The 20,330-nt window shown below is 36.0% G+C and overlaps 2 protein-coding genes and 1 pseudogene across 2 annotated transcripts; 1 reads left to right on the top strand and 2 right to left on the bottom strand.

The window, feature by feature from the left end:
* Positions 1–274: 274 nt before the first annotated feature.
* On the top strand, positions 275–3,106 carry LOC107630505 (uncharacterized; annotated as a pseudogene).
* A 1,453-nt stretch (positions 3,107–4,559) lies between these two features.
* On the bottom strand, positions 4,560–6,228 carry LOC107634443 (uncharacterized). The gene is made up of 2 exons (XM_021118853.2): positions 5,924–6,228; positions 4,560–5,276 (listed from the first exon to the last, which is right to left on the bottom strand). Exons 1-2 carry the CDS (start codon positions 6,022–6,024, stop codon positions 5,048–5,050), a joined length of 330 nt encoding a protein of 109 aa, XP_020974512.1. The 5' UTR covers positions 6,025–6,228; the 3' UTR covers positions 4,560–5,047.
* A 6,849-nt stretch (positions 6,229–13,077) lies between these two features.
* Positions 13,078–19,093, bottom strand: LUT2 (Lycopene beta/epsilon cyclase protein). Its single transcript, XM_016333656.3, has 11 exons — positions 18,384–19,093; positions 17,478–17,646; positions 17,095–17,230; positions 16,869–16,979; positions 16,694–16,796; positions 15,950–16,093; positions 15,760–15,867; positions 15,541–15,637; positions 15,337–15,465; positions 14,975–15,107; positions 13,078–13,397 (listed from the first exon to the last, which is right to left on the bottom strand). The coding sequence occupies exons 1-11, from the start codon at positions 18,732–18,734 to the stop codon at positions 13,232–13,234; spliced, it is 1,647 nt and encodes a 548-aa protein (XP_016189142.1). The 5' UTR covers positions 18,735–19,093; the 3' UTR covers positions 13,078–13,231.
* Between the last annotated feature and the right edge of the window lie 1,237 nt (positions 19,094–20,330).

Below are 20,330 nucleotides of genomic sequence, written 5' to 3'. Positions count from 1 at the left end.
ATCTTTTAAAATAACATAGCCATGTGATATTAATCCATCTTTCTTGAACGGTTACCAACTGGTAATGGTAATTACCACCATTACCAACGCCGAGTTTTTGTTTATTTTCGTGAGATGGATTTTTATAACAAATTAATTAAAGTATAAAAAAGAAACTAAGAAAAAACAGAAAAAAAAAAAAAGAAAAGAAAAGAATACCAAGGGACCGAAGAGGCGAAGAATACCAATGGACACTGCATTTTTCATTAAAAAATTAAAAAAAATAAAAGGTAAATTCAATTCTTGTTATTTCTCCCTCTCACTAGAGCGACTCTCTTTGCAACACTGCTTACACACACACCGCGTGCTGAAGAAGTTAAAACAAGCACCATTTTCAGAAACACAAGATCAGTGGCAAAATTATACACATTTTCACACACCTGATGAAACAAAGCACTTAATTTGAGTTGAGTCTTGAGTCAGAGTCAGAGTCATATCTATGATGGATGAAGAAGCAGCATTGCAGAGGATCATGGTGGTAAGAGAAGCCTTCATGGTTTCACCAGCTGGAGATAGCAAACCAACTCTGAGAAATGCCCGTTTTTTGAATCCCGTCATTTCTTCGGATGCAAAATCCACTCATCATCATGTTTCGGATTCTAATTCTAAGGCTCTTTCATCTTCTTTCTCCGCTGTTCCACCAGTTTTCGAACCCAATAACTGGCCTATGAAAATTGAAACCCTATGGTGGCGTTCCCCACCGAAAAAATGGGTTCATTGGTTGGATACCCTTTCTCCAAAATATGCTTCAATGTGGAAGAAAGTTGGCATCCTTGATGCTCTAATGAGCACAAAGTGTAACATACTCAAAACAAACTCATCAATGGAGCTTTGTGTTGGGGTTGCTGAGAAATGGTGTCCTGAGACCAACACTTTTGTGTTTCCATGGGGTGAAGCTACAATCACCTTGGAGGACCTCATGGTTTTGGGGGGTTACCCTGTTATTGGTGGCCCTGTTTTTACTGTTCTTAAGGACGAGGAAATGAAGCATTTTGAAGAGAAATTGATTTCCGGAAGAAGAGAAGCTGGAAGGAGCAAACAGAAGAAAGCTTCCATGTCTGCTTGGATGGATGTTTTCATGGATAGTGGGAAGGAGATTGAACATGAAGCGTTTCTTGTTGCTTGGTTATCAACTTTTATTTTTCCTAATGGAGAGTTGATATCAAAGAGCGTGTACCCTATAGCTATTCAACTAGCTAGAGGGGTTTCGATTGCGTTGGCGCCGGCGGTTCTGGCGAATATTTACAGGGACTTGGACTTGTTGAAGAAAGCAATTGTTGGAGTGAAAGAAAACAAGGTTGTCGAGAAGGATGTAAAATTACAAGTTACCCTCCGATCACCGTTTCATTTGGTTCAGGTTTGGGTGTGGGAGAGGTTCAAGAACTTGCAGCCGCCGAATCGAAGGTGATCAAAAGTGGAGAACCTATAGTCACAAGGTGGCATGAGGTTAAGCCTGCGAAATTGGAGAATGTGAGAGCGGCATTGAACTCATCCGTGGATCATTTTCTTTGGAGGCCATATGCAAGGCTTGCTAGTGGTAAGTACAAAGTTTTCTATCCTGAGCATGAGAAATGGATACAATTAGGCAAAGATTCAGATTCGGTTAAAGAGCTTGAATCTTATGCTAGTTGTTTGAGAGTCTCGGAGCTAGTTGGGTTTGGTTCTGATAGCATAGTAAAGCAGTACCTCCCGAATCGCGTCGCTTTGCAGTTTGGATTGGATCAGGATATACCGGCTTGTGTGCAAAGATTAGATGAGAGTGAAGCTATGGCATGGGAAAATTATTGCAGGCCTATATCTGAAAGAAAAATGTACTTTCCTTCTCGGTTGTTTGAGGCAGATGTTACTTCAGGGTATGCAGAGTGGTGGAAGAATTCAGTGTTGTGCAATGTCGATCCTGCTATTCATAATGCACAGCACAAAAAACGAGCAGGATTTTCGAATATCGCGGCTCTGCTAAATAAAGCAAAAAGAAAAACCATTGATGCTGAAATTCCTGATGTTCCTCCAGGTTTTGCTCCTAAAGATGACAGAAAAGAAGCAGCACATAAGGTTCTGAATGCTGCCAATTCCTCTGAGGATTGTGGTGCTACTACTCGCCATCCGGGGAAAGTAACAAGTGACGAAGAAGGTAAGAATTTGTCGAGCTCTGCAGCCTCTACTGCAGACTATGGAGCTGCAGGAGAGCCATTGCAACAGAAGCAGAAAGTTGTGATTATTGTGGATGATGACAGTGAGAGTGAACCTTCAATGGTGGCTATGGAGGAGGATTTCTCAGGTGAAAATGGGACCAGAGAACAAGAGATGTCTTCGGAGAAGGTAAACCATTCCGGTAATGAAGGTGAAGGTCATGGTTATTCATCTGATTTGCACATAATGGTACAGGTTGAAGAAAGAATCAGAAGACTAGAGAATCAGCTTGCAACAGTGTATAAAACTAAGAAGATTAGGCAGAGAAAATGATTACCCTTTTGAAATGGATCGACTTGCTCAATACATGGAACCTGATGATAAATTATAATGCACCTAGGAGCAGCTTGTGGCCACCATTGAAGAGCCCTAGCGGAAGCCCATGCCTTGTCGCCGCTGCCAGGACCACCACAACCTCGTTGTCGTCAAACCCACCGCGAACAAGGTCAGTCGCCGTCGAACCTTCGTCTTCATAGCCATTGTGTTCGTGTCGTTCTTCAGTTCGTGGTCTCCTCTTCAATCCTCTCTTAGCTTCTCTTCTATTCTCTTCTCTGTTCGCTTTTGTGTTGTTGTTAATGGGTTCTCTTCTCCTCTAGTACATGGGTTCCCTTTGGTAGCTCGTCTTCTCTGGGTGTTTATCTTTTTGTTGCAGTTTTACGTGAACTTGTTTGCCGTTGTATGGATTTCTAACTACAGAATTTGTCTTCTCTGGATGTATGAATTTATACTATCAGTGTGATTAACTACTTGCATGACTAATTACTCGCGTTTATGCAGAATTTGTATTTGCAGTAAGATTGTCTTCCCCTGTTGACTTGGCTACTCTTGCAAAGAGGCTCAATCCAATAGCAAAAACAAGGCGTGAAGAGAAGAAGAATTATAATAAGAAGAACAAGAAGATGAAAAATAACACTCTCAATGGAAAAATTAGTACTACTAATAGTACTAGTGAATTTTCGAGCGGCGTTGGTGAATTTAGTAGTGTTTGGAGTATGTCTTCGCCTTGTCGGAGCCCTGCAAGAATTGGTGTGGCTGAGCAAGTTGCTATGGCCATGACATATGGAGGGAGGAGTCCTTGTAGGTGGAAACCAATCTTGGACACTATCAGAGAGAAGTCATTCAATCGGCAAAGCGAATCGGAGTTATTGAATGAAGCTAAAGCTGATGATTGACATGGCCTTTTGTATTAAGGTTTTGTGGTATGATCAAGATGTGTTTTATTTGTGAAATATTGTTTTATTTTTTCTGATCTTTTTGGTGTATTAGAGGAATGGACAGAACAGAACCATTATAGTAGTCAAGAAATTTTGTGTGTCTGATTTTCTCGCATGATGTATCTATCAGTTCATAAAGACATGGTCCAAATGAAAAGCATTGAATTAATTTTTATCTCAACTTCTGGTTTCTTAGTAAAATTAATGGATCAAACATATCGAGATCAATTCGTGCTTCTGCAATCTGCAAGTTTCTTTTGATATGATTTGTTGGAAATTTTAAGCCCAATATATATGACAAAGTACAATTTATAATTGTTTTTTTAGCAACTAATATAATATTATTGTAGATCAAATGAATGGAAAAAACAATTGAATTCAATATTTTGTTTTAGCACACTAGTTGTAACTTGTATCTCAAACATATTGTCCCAGCCCCCTTCTTTGGGTGTCATTCATCCAGGGACAGAAATGAAAGGAATGGTGGAAACAGGAAAGACCATTGGGAGTAAACAATGTGGAACTCTAGAATTTATGGGGTTTTGTTTACTGTGTTTTTTTGTTTTTCAGTAAACCTCTAATCTTGTTAATAATAAAAAAAAATTGGCAGACAGCATAGTTCCTTAGGTCCTGAAAAGGCAATTTCTATTACCATTCAGAAAATGACGGTGATAAATTAGTCTTATAGTAAAAAACCTGTAATATATATGATTTTTGAAATGAAAAGAGACGAACTTGTCCAATAAAGGAATGCTGATAATATTGTTCATTTTGTGCGAAATTCGTGTCTGCTCTTTTGGATTGTGATTGGTGAGGTGCTAAATTATTTTTAGTATTAGATGGCAAAAGTAATTAACTTCATGGTAAAGTAGAATCGGTATGATGATCAAGGAAATTGAACACGGTTTTCAGCATACAAGATTGTAAATTAAGGAACTTAGACACAATTTCTCTCTTGTTCCAAGCTGTGTATGCTTCAACATTAACCCTTTTATAGATGCAAAGCAAAGTATTCCCTTTGCTGAATGTTCAACAACATAAAATTTGAGTTGCTCACAATTTGAAATTATGTTGATACGTGGATCACAACGGTTCAATGAGCATGTCAATGACACATTCAAGAACTGAAGTGTGCATTATATTAAAGCAAATCACTCATTCAAGAACTGTTATAACAACTTCGGTTCCAAGAGATCTTCCATCAAATGTTTGGTTTCAAAGAAAAATGCTATAAGGCAACATCGTCATAAAAATACTTTTTGTGATGTACACATTCAGATCATGCTGGGACCATAGAATTATAATGCTCACCAAGTCCAAAAGCATACTTGTGGTAGGAGAGCATAACACTCAAACTCGATGAGGCAGTGCCATCCGCGGATTTATACTCCTTCCCCATCTCCACATCCGGGAAGGAGCCTGAAAATATCATAATATTCTTCTTCAACCAGGGAGTCAAGGCACCAACCTCTAATTGTCCTCCCCATAAAGCCGTGGACTCCACCTCTTTAGTTTTCAAATTTCTATGAGGTGATCCACCACCAGAGAGGAGGGCCAGCTGATCCTCAACGGCTCTATAGAGGCAGTGCCCATCAGGCTTTATTTCACAAACAGTTAAACCGAGAGGCATCAACTTGTAGTGTCACTCGGCTCTGCTTGGATTCTCTGCTCCCATCAGCCAGTGCTTTTGCATGTTCCTCTTTAAGATTAGCAGAAAGTCGAGTAACCTCGTCCTCCAGTTGCTTCTTCTTAGCTTTCTGTTCAGCCTTGCTACCTCTAGCTTCTGCCTTCTTCATTTCAATTTCTTTTTTCTGCAGTTGTGATATCTCTTTCCTGAAAGTACATAGTCATCGTGGAGAAATGTGTCACATGAGACGAGAACCAGAAAAACTAAAGTAATAAAACATATAGAGTCTAGAGTGAATGAAGTGATACTTTTTGTAATTATATTTATCCCAGAAATAAGATCAGGTAGAAGTAGGAGACAGCTTCATAAGACATCTTAACCTAAACTAAAGAATAGACTAAAATGGAAGTTAACGAGAGCTCTGTATTGCAACTCAAACCTTAAAGCAGAAATTGATAAATTAAAACCAAAGTTATGGAGAGAAAATGCAACATACCAAGAGGAATTGTAGCCTAAGGGGGCATCGAAGTAACAAATTCAACTCACTGATGATATTTAGCAATAAAAAGATTTAGCTAAGTAATTATTTGAAAAGAACAGCAACAAATTCAAAATTCAGTATTGATAATCAGTAACAAATTCATCTCAATTATGATTTTCAGCAACATAAAAAACTAGCTCAGTGAATTTTCATCAACAAATTATTCAAGGTTCAGTGATAATCAGTAACAAATTCATGTCGGTGATTATTTTCAGAAACAAGGAGACTAATTCATTGATATTTTCAGCAATAAAGTCAAAGACAGCACCAAAATAGAAAAAGGGAAGAAAAGCGGAATTTGTTGGAACTCACCAAATCGGGACCAGCTTCTGGTTGCGCGAAGGAAGCTGACGGCGGGGAGGAAGCTGACGGCCAGAGTTACTGACGGCGAGGAGGAACCCCAGGACCTCCATGATGCTTCTGCCACCGGCGACAACAAGGGCAGGACAGGAGAGCGAGCGCGACTGAGTGCGAGACCGGAGACCGTGGGAAAGACCCGATCCGAGAGAACGACGACGAGCTTGAGTGCAACATCGGAGACAGCAAGAGACCGGAGCCGAGAGAGGGAGGGAGCTTCGGTGCGACAGCAGTGAGCATTGAGCAACAATGACAAAGATGAGAGAGCTCGAGCTTCAGTCTAATGACGTTGACGGAGGGAGGTGAGAGTTTAGGGGTTGCAAACGACGTGGATTTTTTAAATTGACAAAAAAAAAATGACCCGGTCCGAGTCATATAAATTGACTGAGTCGACCGGAGTTATTGAATTTATTATTGGTATAAAAAAATCGATTTTATTTTAATTTATTAAAAAATTAAAAAATAACTATTTCAATAATACGTCTAATAATTAGATGATATGTAAATGTTAAAAAAAAATATTTTAAGTGTCTTTATTAAAATTTACTTTTTGGAAGGCCCAACACTTACATTTTATGTGTGACCAATATTTTTTTAATTCCTTAAATGCAAAACGGTACCCACCTCTTGATTAAAATTTTTTGTTTAAAAATTTTCATGCATATAATGGCACAGCTATTCTGATATGTTAATTTTTTTAATTTAAAAAATCTGAAATGTCGATGACGTTTTAGCACTCGACATATTTTTAAAATATAATTATCGAAATACCATTGAGGTATTGTAAAAAAATTGAAAAAATTAATGACGTTTTGTGAAAACGGTAATAATATTTTGTGTTGGTAGAAATAAAAAAATATAAAATTAACTATAAAAAGAGTGTATATTAAGAAAATGAAAAAACTTACAAATAAATGTGATGAGTGTATAAAATAAAAGATTATGTTAGTTTAAAAATATGGCGACTACTCTAATGAAGTCATCAAAAATAATTTCTGCTGAATTTGAAACTGGACTACTGGATAATGTTTTGGAATTTAAGATTTTATGGATATGTGTCTTTTTTGGTGGACTAGAAATTAAAGTTGGTGCATCATAATTTTTCTATTTTGATTTGATAGTTAAATGAATCAGGTTGAACCGATATAAAAATAAGTCCGTTTATGACAACAATTAAATTTAATTTTAATTATTTTTATTAATTATGAGCTGATATATCTCATTGCCGCCTTCTCTCTGATCGAGCCATTTCCAAACCCCTTAATCCCGTTCTCCTTCTTTTGAGTCATCAAGTTTCAAAATCCTCAATCCCACCCTCCCTCACTCCCTTCTTTGAGCTATCAAGGGTTAAGAATTTCAGAAGGACAGGATAAAAATTTTGTTGGAATTTCTTGTAATGATTTTTCGAAAGAAATAATGGAAGTCGTGTTTCTGCAGTAAGAGGTAAGTTCAGTGATGATTTTGAATGAGCCCAATATTTCACTAATTTATGTCCCTTCTACCACTAAATTTCTTATGGTCCTCTATTGAAGGAGGTATAATCACGGTGTAAATCTCGTCACCACTGGCACTCTGCCCTCCACAGCGTGGTTCTCTTCTATAGCCGTTGCCGCATCTTTCATCAGGTAAGCATCCACGAACCACTAGCATTTTACTCTATATTCACTTTCTTCCAACAAAAATGAAGTAATGAATCTCTATATTTTTTATTTTTTCCTGTTCTAATTGTTGTTGTGTTCTTAGTTTGGTTGATAATTGGTAATTTATAATTTGTAATTGTAATTGCTAAATGGCCCGATCCTGGGCAGTGTTCAGTTCCTTAGAGAGAAAAAGGTCACACTCCACCAACCTATTGATCTCGGAGGCATTCTCCTCCGCTTTCTTCTCTCTCTCGTTAAGCTGGGTCTTACGGGACTCCTCCCGGGTTTTCAACTCAGCGATGTCTTTCTGAGAGGTACAAAGTTTTCCCTCCAGAGCCTGACACTGAGGCAGAACGGGCTCCACCTTCCGAGCAATAGCTGCGGCTCGGAGGAGACTACGATAAGTCCACCTCGCCTGAACGGCAAGGTCCTCCTCTTGAAAGAATCCCTCAGTCCCCAGGAGAAGCTGAGAATCAATAAAATGACCAACATCAAAGTTCTTCTCCATCACTGTCAAAGTCTTCCCAGCAGGACCCTTTCGTTTCTTGGGGTTAGGCACAATGATCAGGTCGGGGTCAGCCTCAGGACCAATCTCCTGCTCTTGAATCGGCTCCTCCACGGCCACATGCTCCGGAGGGTGCTCGTCTTGGGTGTTACCAAAAGGCTAGGAATCACCTTGATCCTCTGCAACAGCCCGACCACTCCCTTCACCGACGACGTCGAGACCCGGGATATCTGAATGAGTCGCCGAAGAGTCGTCGTCGTCGCTTGCACTAAGGAAGTGGGCCATCAGCTCCACCATGGTATTCTTCTCGTCAGCCATAGAAACTACAAGGAAAACGGAAGTAAAGAAACCAGGAACCAAGTTATCAATGAGAAGCTCCAAAGGAAACGAAAAGGAAAGATTAATCGAAAGAAGGGGGAATAACCTACCAATGTGGGCCCGGCCGATTTCCCGATCACCCAGTAACAAATGAGCATTAAGGTTTCGAGGACCAAAGATTGCCAACAAGATGTCGGCTATCCGGCGGTCCTCCTCATGTAATCCATCATAAGTCACCTTTATTAAGTAGTCAGAGCCAACTCCAAAGCTCCAATAGGTCGGGATCCGCCTCTCTCCTTCCAGGGTCAGCCAGAACGGATGGTAACCTTGAACCGGCCTAACCTTAAAGAAGGTGTTTTTTAAGCCGTGGAAGGAGTCCTCGAAAAGTCCAAAGATCCTTTGGCCTTGCACGGCTCGGAAGGACATAGACGCTTTCTTCGTTCTACCCTCCCGGGAAGGGTTTGTTAATAAGAAGAGGTAGAGAAAAACGTTGATAGAAACTAGGAGCTCCAGATATTTGCACAAGCTCAAAGCAGCGGATTGCGGCCCAGCTGTTAGGGTGGAGTTGCGAAAGAGCAACATCGCAGCAATTCAACAAAGACATCACAAAGGGAGAAAAGGGAAGTCGGATGCACAGGGTAGTAAACATTGGTTTATAGACCCACAACCAATCAACTACCCGGGGGGTTGCCATGTTCTTATGACAAATACGCTCCCGATCGCTAGGGATGTAGGCCTGGTAGTTCGCATCCTCCAAACCTCCCCCACATAAGGAACCAAAATCCCGAAGTGTTTGGAGCTCCTCTTTGGTTATCCTAGACGGTGTATCCTTCACATTCGAGGTAACCTAAGCATAAAAATCAATGACGTTCAGCGCCGGTGGTGGAGCCATACCTACAGTGGGGGCACCACTCAAGTCAACCCGGGAGATCATAAACTTGGAGGATAAACAAAAATGGAACTACAACTAACTACACTGCTAGTCCATGATACTTACACTAATCTAAAGCTTAGATTCAAGAAATAGACACCTAAATGGTACCCCCTAGCAACTATCTAACGTGGACTACGTCGATTCAAGCAAACATGAACCAAAGTGAAAGAATGGCATGCGTTGATCGACAAAAATAGCGAAAGCAACAATCACAGAACAGTGAAGTAGTAAAGGGAGAATGAAGCACTTACCAGAAAAGTATGCAAGAAGCAGAAAAGAAGCAAATGAAGAAGAACGCGTAAAATCCCACAAAGAGTTCTTCAGAGAAAAGGCAACAACAGAGGCAAATGTGGTGAGGCAAGGAATGGGAAATAGGTAGTAAAGGAGGTTTTGGAGAGAAGCAGAATGGTAACTGCCAAAGAGGGAGCACGAAAGGATAGGGACATAATGGTCCTTTCCCTTGAAGTTTTCAAATCAATCATATTGAGCATTAAATGCTCAGCGCAAAGTTCAAAGCGACGCACCAAGCTACGAATGGGGGCAATGCACGCGCACGGGGTCACGGCTTCCATCGACGGATTCTCGACCCGAGGAGAGGTCGACCAAGGAAAAGGCGAGTAGCACGAATGCGCCAATCACCGTCTAGCTTCGTAATTAGCACGTTGGGGGCACTGTTTCAGCCCAGCCTACTAGCAAGGTGGGTCCGGGTACCAAGGCACCGATCCGGTGGGTCCTTCGACCAGCGAGTTTCCTTTTCCCTCTTCCTTCGCCAAGACGTCTACACAGCTGGAAGGAAGCTTCCAGAAAAGGGGCCTGCCCTTGCGGAGCCCACTCGGGTACAGAGTATATAAGGGGAGGGCCCTACCCCTCCCCAGAGGTACGTCACCTACTCTAACCCTAATAGCCACCTTCGTACGGACACTGACTTGAGCGTTAGAGTCCTTGCAAGTGCCCCCCTCCCCACTTCCTCAAAACGGCGACCTAGAGGAGTCTCCATACGACGATCCATCTAGGACCACTCCCACGCAACCTCTTTACTCCGGTGAACTCCGCACCCGTCCCGTTTGGTCCAAGAGCAATCGAACAGAATATTATACTAAGATTGTCTTTACTTTTAGACTTTTGGCTTTTTTAAAAATAAAAAATCATATAAACTGCGTTTGATTCTAAAAAAAAGATAAAATAAGACATTGAGAATAAGACACAAAAAATACCAACATAAAATTTAGTATTTTTGTATTTTGTTTGGTGATAAATTAAAATAAATTATGAAAATACAAAATTTTTTTTCATACAAAAAATTTAAGAAGAAAAAATATAATTATAAAAATAATAAAAAAATAAATTATATTCTTTATTAGTGTCTCTGTATCCTTCTTATCAAAAAGAATATAAAATACATTATTTCAACGTCGTTGAACACATTATCCCTATCCATATTTTATCTGTCAAATATAATTTTTTATTTCTGTTTTTCTATTTTAATGTCATGTACCTATAAATAAACACAATTATATTTATCATTTTACCTTTTATCTATTTTTTCACAACTAGTCTATTATTTTCTAATTCTACAGTCATTGCCAGCGAAATTGAGAGAAAAAAAATTATTGCAATTTAGTTGCCACTGCCAGTAAAATAATGACAGCAATAAACAAATCAGCTCATTCACGTTTAATGTGAATAAAAAATATTTTTATTTAAATAAAATATAAAAATAATCAAAATTAATAAGAATAAAAATTTAAATTTTATGTTTTACTTTAAATTATGAAAAATATGTTTTTACAAATTTATAACTTTAAAATAGAACAATTAATAATTTTTTAAAATTCATTAAAATTTTTTTTTGATTTATTAGTATCTAAAAAATTATTATCAGCACTGGTGATATTAAAGAAAAAATTAATATAAAATATAATTATGCTCTGGCACAGAAACTAACTTGGAGGGTTATATTATATTTTTTTTTAACAAAAAATTTTTATAACAATTTTTTAAATGTTTATGAGTAAAAAAGAATTGACTAAATTTTTATTTTGGTCTTTGAGATTTATACGATTACCTATTTTGGTCTTCAAAACTCAAAATTACCTATACTGATCCTTCAGATTCAAGTCCGGGGCACAAAGGTGGTCCCTCCACTCTTTCCGGCGATGATTAGGCAAATGGAGTGCTGAGATGGCACCTCCCTGCTACACTGGATGATGAGTAAACGACGTCGTTTACTCTTGGCATCCAAACAAGTCAGAAATGTCGTCGTTTTGTATATGAAGGGAGAAGAAACGATGAAAATTCAAAATAAAGTATTATTATTCTTCTCTACCTCCACTATTCTTTATTTCTGACTTATTTTAGCGCCAAGGGTAAACAACGTCGTTTACTCATCATCCAACGTAACAAACTCGGCATTCCGTTTGCCTAGTCATTGCTGGAAAAAGTCAAAGGACCAGTATAGAAGACGAGTATAAATAATTTTAAATTTCGAAAACCAAAATAGATAATCGGGTGACCAAAACAGAAATTTAGTAAAAAATGTGTATTAGAAATTTTAAATTGTTATGACCCAGAAAAGTGGGGGCACACATATTTCACATTGAAAATTTTGTGCCACTAATTTGATTGAGCGACAATTAGATGACTCATTTGGCTACAAGTGAAATTTGATGGACCATTTTTTTATTATTTACTCTATTTGTAAAGTGAAAAATTATTACATGTTTATGGAGCATATTTAATGTGTATTATACTGTTACATGAATAATCTACATATTAAATTTTATTTATAATAGTTAAAAGTGATTAAAAGTTTAAGAGTTAAAAATCAGTGATTATGATTGTTCATGAAACATGGATAAGTCTTTTAAAGCTGAAATCAAATGTGAGGTCAAGACTTTGTTGTTGATAAGATTATTCAGGATAATATATATTTGGAACTTATAATCATGTTTGTACTCAACCTAAGTTGGAATTCAACTTTACAAAAAGTTTAATATGTGCTTTAGAATAATTATAATTACTTACTCTTAAGTGTTTGTTTAGTTGCGTTAAATTATTAATTTTTTTATTTAGTGTATTTGACAAAATTTTAGTAATAAAAGTAAAAATATTAAAAAAATAAAAAATATTTTTTTTAAAGTTATAATTTATATTTTTTTTAAAAAACCTTTTTAACTTAAAAAGTGATATTTTTAGCATAATAAATAAATAAAAATTTTTTTATGTTGTTATATCCAATTATAATCGTTATATAAAAAGATATTTTTATATGAGATTTTTAAATATAAAACTACTTTTATTTTTAAAAAAAAAATAACTTAAAAAATATTTTTTTTATAAAAACTCACTCAAATAACTCCTTAATTGTAATAATATAAGTACAAAATTAGAAAAAAAAAAAAAGGTTTTTGCTAACAAATGCTCATGGGCCATTGCTTAATTATCATCAACCTTGTTCCTTGCGTTGACTGCTCGAACTTAGATGAAAATTAGGACAGACTTGGTAATAAATCCTCAGATGGATGAGATAATTAACATGTTCTGGTGAAAGCAAATCCTTAGTAATGAAAGTGCTCTTACAAGGTCAATGATAGCTATTTAATATGGATAAAACGGAAACAAGTAATTATTCAGCACTAGTTAACCCCTCTAAATGCGGGCACTAGTTTTTTCCATGAAAATAGCCATGAACAAGGTGTTAACAAGGCAAAAGTTGTAGCAGAAGGGATACACATAAATGTAGTAAGAACATATCTTTTGTTTTGTTATATATGTACATACAAGAACATTCTAACTTCTATTACAGTAACTAATGTAATCTAAAGCTTCCTCCATATATAATGATCCTAACAAAGTGATGAAATTAACTATATCGTTAAGTAGGTCCTTACCATTGTTGTCCCTGTAGGATCCGAAAGCAGATGTCTGACTAGGCACATTCTCAAGTTATTTGGTGCTACTATGAACATGTAGAATGCAAATAGTACTAGGTCTGTAGAGGAGAGAGAGGAGCCAAGAAATCCTTGCCACATCCTATGATGAAGAGAAAATAAACACTAAACCATCATTTCATAATTCAGAATAAAAAAAAGAGGGGGGAGGGGTCAGGTCCATATGATATTAAAGGGAAAAAACTCCTCTGAAGTCAGGAGATTGGTAAAGTGATGAAGTGAGGAACTAATCACTATTGAATTTGTAATTTTCATCATGTGAACTCTACTATCTTAATTTAAGAGTAATTAATTCCTCACTTAACCATTTTACCAATCTCCTCAATTTAGAGGAGTTTGATCAGAAATTAAAATAGCAAACTAGTTTAATCAAAGGGTAAAAAAAAAATCCAGATTTAAATTCACTATCGAAGGGCATGTAATACATGGTTTGCTATTTCATTCTTATGGATACTATTCATGGGAATGCTATTCATATATTGAGAAAAGGGAATCACGGTTTGGTATGCAAACTAGGAAGAGAACTATGAATAATATTTATATTTTAAGAAACAGGCATCTTAGCATATGTTTCAGGCACATTTGGTATTCAAACTAAGAGAGCAATGGGATAATCCATCTTATGAATATAAGCTGTAAGACACTTATATAACTAATGGGATAATCCATCTTATGAATAGAAGTTAGAAAAGTTAATCGTATTAAGGTTTAACTAAACATCATGATGTCCTTTCTAGTATCAGTTCATTGACAATGGTTAACATTCACATATATTTTCAGATAAGGCAATCGTGGCAATTAAAGTATCAAAAAATTCCATACTTATTTGTCTATTGAAGCTTTTAGTACAGCAGTTTAATACATGCTATTTCCTAGGAGTAGAAATAGGATAATCCATCTTATTATCACAAGATGTCACCCTAGTTAATCCTATCACTATTAACTAAATGAACCAATGATGTGGCTTTCTTTCTATTGTCGATTGATGGACAATGGATATACTCACCAGTAACGTATTGCTCTCAAGGAAAAATTATGATTTCATTTTGTAGCTAAAGTTCTGTAACAAATGAACCATAATCCTAGCAATAAAATCTGGCTATGGAAATGAAATCTTAACTCCAGCAAGGGCACTGCATGATAGTGTGAGGTGGTATGTTGCACTAATCCATAAGTTAGAGATTTTTATTTGGTTCGTAAAACATGATTAGCCTGAAAGGAATTGATCCTCAGCATCTAACAGTAGCTAGATTATCAAAAGGATGAGGAACATTGAAGGTTTTGATGAGGAACATTCTTTCATTTACGTCATAAGGCTATGCCACTATGCAATTATGCATCCTCCGATAGCAGGGTCATGGGTTCATGTTTTCCTATGATAACTAAATTACAAAATTGAGCTACAGCAATTGAACGTTTTGATAACGAGCACTCTTTCAGTTATGTCAAAATTCATTTCCGCATCCATCTGAAGTTTAGACAAGATTTATCAACAGATAGGATACTGCCACGAGTTTAATTTGCCAAGAAAGCAGGAGCCTCTATGGTATTCTAGTAAGATATTTCTTTGGCTTTCGGCCACTCAAGCTAACACGGTATTTTTGTATAACTAATGGCTAACTTTCTACCGCAAATTATGATTTAAAAGAGACATCATACCAATTAGGTAAGCGAAAGAAAGTATGAAAGAAGGTTCTGATGCCCTCAATGTCAAGCTGCAGAATTAATGCTAATCCAAAAAGAAAGAATGCTCTCTGTCGTTTCCTTTCTTGTGGCCAAAGGGTATTCCAAGCTGGAAAAAAATAAAAATAAAAAATTAGGTGCATGTACAACTATACAAGTCAAAACCCTCGCATTCACATTAAATCTGTTCAAAAAGCTTATCTCAAAAATTTTGTAATATACACAAACTGTATATCAAAACTATAGTCTTGCCAGATAGTAGAACTGTTAAGAACAGCTTTAAAGGAACAGAGTATCTTTTATGTCCAAACTCTAAGCTAACAGGTAGACTCGATTACCTTGCATAGATAGATTCTCTTTACTTCGTTCATGAGTAATAATGCTACTTGTATGACCCTCTTTCAAAATAGAGGCAATTACTGAAGCATATTTTGGAGCTTCCGACAAAGATCTCACAACTGAGTAGCCTATTGAATAAAAAAGAAATATATTGTAAGGGTAATAAATTTAACATATCCAGAAAAATGAAGATTTGACCATGCCTGTAGCTGGATGCACCATACTAGCAGCTGCACCAAATGCAAGGTTCTTCTGCTCTGTGTTGGGTAGGGACCCACCAACGGGGATATAAGACCATTCCTACAGAGAAATTAATAAATGAAACGATTTTTTTTTTTTGGGTGCTCAAATGCAGATTTAAATCAAGATAAACCTAGATCCACTAATATACACAAGCCTAGATGCCATTTTCAATGCCTCACCTCTTCATAAGTCTTTGTAATTCGGATCCCCATTGTATTTAATCTCGAAAAAAGCTTTTTCTTTAATAACTCAAAAGGCATGGCATCTTTCGACGCCAAACAGGTTTCCTGCAATTGACACTTTTACATGAATCCAAGTAAAAGTATAACAAACTATGTAAGACATTATGCTCGAAAACGTTGAGTGAACCTCAAAGAACACTCTTGTGCCAGACATGGGCATTGCATAAAGAAATGTTGGGTAATTTGCTTCTAGAGTTTGAACATTTTGCTTCATGTAGTCTCTGTAATCCATGAAAACCATCAGGTTGGGATCATAAGGACTGTTTTCCACCTAACATGGTAACAAAAAATGGTATCATCACTGGCTTTCTCATTTTATATAAAATTTTTTATTGAGAAAATAAAAATATTATATAGTTAAAGAAAAGCTGGAAAACATACAAATAGTTACAATACATGAACAAGGAACACATATCAGACTTGTTGAGATACGATGTCGTGTTACTTTGGATATTACCACTTCAGATAAGGACTGATGATTGATTTGCTTTAAAGTTTGAATAGACATATATACGTATACATATACAACAAACTGGGTGGTTGTTAAAAAAATGTTAAGACAGAAAGTAGAGCCAATGTTGGTATTATTATTACTATTATTATTTTCTTTTAGATGTATAAACGACAATAATCAAAGATGATGATAACATTAACCTGTCAACTACTATTCCTGGATTTCTATTAAAAATTATAGAAAAAAAAATCAACCATATTTACCACACTGGACAAGGGAAGCCGCTCATTTTAAAAGATGCAAGATGGGAAACATCGAGCTTTAGTGAAGTAACATTTAAGGATACTAGCGGGCAGGGGCACAACAATATACAACAGAAAACGAGAAAACGAGAAAACTGTATAGCCAGCCTCCTACCTCAACTTCCACACCATAAGCTGTCTGGACAGACACCTTTGGACCCCCAACTTCATACTGCAATAGTTTCCCTGAAGCTGCTCCTGATGCAACAGTAGCAAGCCTATAATAATATGTCAGAAATTTCAATATAATAAAATGCTGGTTAAAATGTCAAAAGCAAGAGATACAGCACCTGCAGCGCACCACAATATCATATTCACAGATGACATTACTGTGGCCATTGCTACCCTCAACAATCCTTTCAACTCTTGAGCTAAGATATGATACACCTGACTCGACACACCTAGGGAAAATTAATATGAATTTTAAATCTACAAAAGTATATGAACAACTAAGACAATATAAATTATAATCAATAGAAATGATAACGGTACTACAATTATCATAAATGGTTTTACCTTCTTAACAATTCCTCATGAAGCAAATGTCGACTGACACGTCCATAAGAACGTCCAATAAAAATGGGATCCTTATTATCAAGATATACAATGGTATCCTTCCAAACATGCTCAATACAACCTCCAAGTCCAAGATCTGAAATAATAATGAAGTAGGGCCATCAATATGCCAAAACACAAAAGTTGATTTACTGGTAAGGCCACCAGGATAAAAAAGAATACAAAAACAAGTGATCATTGGCAGAATTGTCTGAGTTGATTCTATAATTCTTTAATCGAAAACTCCTAAGGTCTAAAGTACTAACCTAATAGCAACTATATTTTTTTGGTGACTAATAGCAACTATATAAAGATATTGATAACAATACAGAAAAGACTCTAACCTTTAAATTCATCTTCCCACACACCATAATTATTTGTAAAAGGAAGATCCGGACCAATGAGCCCCACTTTCAATCCTAACTTGGCAGATTCTGCAGCAAGAGCAAGACCAGCCGGACCACAACCAATCACCACTAGATCCAATACATCTCCTACAGATATGGGTGGCAACTGCAAGAGTGAAGCACAACTATCAGAAAGAAAACAGCAATTCTGAATGATCAATTTTGTTGAAGTATCTCCTATTAAGCATTTGATAGAATCATGAAAGTCATTTCAATTGTGGCCAAATAAGTTTGTTAGGCAAAGCTCGTTAAGTCATCCCAGATCGCCACTAATCTATTCGTATATAAAATATAAACAAGTCAGCAGCTAAGGTAACACATTTGTCATTTCATCAATTCACTTTTCCAAAGTCAACCGAACCTTCAAAACTAGCACTTGAAAGTTGAAAATGCTTCTAGAACTGCATTTTTACAGAAAACACAATAGAGAATAAGAGAACACAACAAACCTCACTTAACATCATCGTTTTTATACAAAGAAAGGACCTTAACTCCATCCATTTAACCCAAAAAACACTCAATCCCACTGAAATATCGAAAGAGATGTAAACAGCACAGTGCAGTTCATGGCAAATTCATCTTGAGAAATTCTTAGACTTTTCCCATCAGCATCTTCTCAAGATGACAACAATTCAAACGACATAGAGCTAGTATATTAACCAGAAAAAAGGAAAAGGGTAAAAATGGTAAATAAAGCTTAAAGGCTAAAGCCTTATCCTTTGAATTTTTAAGGCAGAAAACAGAGCTCAAACTTTCACGCCTAACCATAGCTAAATTCAAGATAGAACACAACAACAACCGAATTCCATGGAAACTGAGGCTAAATCTGCAAATCATTAAAACCTTATCAGCAAGCTTGGATTGCATTTCCATGGACTTGTTCTGCTGCATTTGGACGAACACGAGTTCCGATCCACCGGCCTTGATATAATCTTCTTCGTCGGCGAAGTCCTCCTTCGTCGCCACGCAGCTCTCGCTTCCGGCACCAGCTTTGGCCTCCACGCTGAGACATTGCGAGCGTGAAGCTTCACGATAATGATCATCATCATGGTGGTGATGACGGTGCAAACTAATTCCACGAATGCAGATTGAGGTTCGGATTCTGGCTAGCTTCTTCCTCCTCAAACGCGACCTCGAAGAAGAGCTTAAACAAACCGACATTGCCGCGAAGTTTCTCGCTCCAAGGCACTCCATCGTTGTGATTCTCTTTCTTCCTTTTTTTTTTTTTTTGCTTTTTCGTTTTCTTTGTCGTTTAGGAGGTTTACGACAGGGTTCTGCAAGTTACTCGGTGAAACTCAGACCATGGTGAGACTTAAAAACGACGATGTGTTTAGGACAATAAGTGGTCTCTCTGTGAGTGTGAGCGGTTTCCTGTTTCAGGTGATAGGAGGATCCGCGGGGAGGGAGGGAAGGAGAGAAAGAAAGGATATTGCTGACTAGTATAACAGTCATCCAAAACTGACACGTGGTGTCATGTGATTGGCTGAAAGTTTCGAACAAAAGCTACCCTTATCAGAATCGAGTCGTTGCAGTAGTAATGGGTTAAACGCCCACCTCGAAACAGAATAATCCAAGGTTTACTTGTATTTTTTATTTTCATCTTTTATTTTTATTTTTTTATAAAATTTTAAAAATAAAAAATATTAAAAATAAAAATACAAACTAAATAAACCATTATTATTTGATATTATAATTTCAATAACGGAAAACTGATCATTTTAATAAAAATTTCATCAACTTAATAATAACATTTTATATATAGAAATATATATTATCACTCATATTTTAATAATATCATTTATTTTTATAAATTTATACTAATATATCATATCAATAAATTATGTATAAAGTGACATTATGAAAAATAAGTGTAGTAATATTTTTATTTATTAATAATTATATTTTATCATTAAGTATAAAATATTATTTTATAAGAATTTTATTAATGTATTTTTGGTGAAAGTTAGTGTATTACAAATAAAATAAAGAGTGTAACCCTCTTTAAAAATTAATTTACTATCAAAAGTTATTAAGTAAATTAAATTTAGTTATTATTGTTATTATATTTTTTTTTATTATGAACTAAACAAACAAATTGACATAAACAAAAAAACTAATTCCATGAACTACATTTACACCAAAAAGTACTCAAGAGAATTTAATAAAACTCCTCCATTAGTCTGTTATCACTGATGTAATGTCTTTAAATATCTTTGTTTTTTTTTTTTTTCATTTTACATGTAATACAGAAATAAATGAATATAGTATTTATTTACTAGACTCAGTTATGTATATTTTTTTTATTGCCATATTCTTTGATAAATCAAAAAAAAAAAATATTATTTTGAAAAAAACTAATAATACATTTTTAATAATATTACTAATATCTCTCTCCTTTAATTCTTGTCAAAATTTCTCTTATTCTTTTATATTTTAAAACTTTTTTCTTACATTATTACATTTTGCTGGAATATATATATACTCAAAATTAAAATGTATGTATCTCTTAATCTAAACAAAGTTATATGCTTAAAATCAAAATTTATGTATGTTAGTCTAAACAAAGTTAATAAAAATTTATACTTTTTTTTTTCATTACGGTATTATTTTCATTTAGTAACATACATAAATTTTGATTTTGAGCATATAACTTTGTTTAGGTTAACAAATACATACCTTTCAATTTTGAGCAAGTTGAGAATGTATTGGAACTTAGTGATACCTGAGGGAAGTCAGGGTATTTATAGTGGTGAACCAATAACCACCGCTGAAGTAGTGCCACCTTTTTAG

This window comes from Arachis ipaensis, chromosome B3, assembly GCF_059453495.1.
Source record: "Arachis ipaensis isolate K30076 ecotype BB chromosome B3, ASM5945349v1, whole genome shotgun sequence".
Classification (NCBI taxonomy): domain Eukaryota; kingdom Viridiplantae; phylum Streptophyta; class Magnoliopsida; order Fabales; family Fabaceae; genus Arachis; species Arachis ipaensis.
Note: the sequence above shows the minus strand (reverse complement) of the source record. Positions and strands in the feature narration are given on the sequence as shown.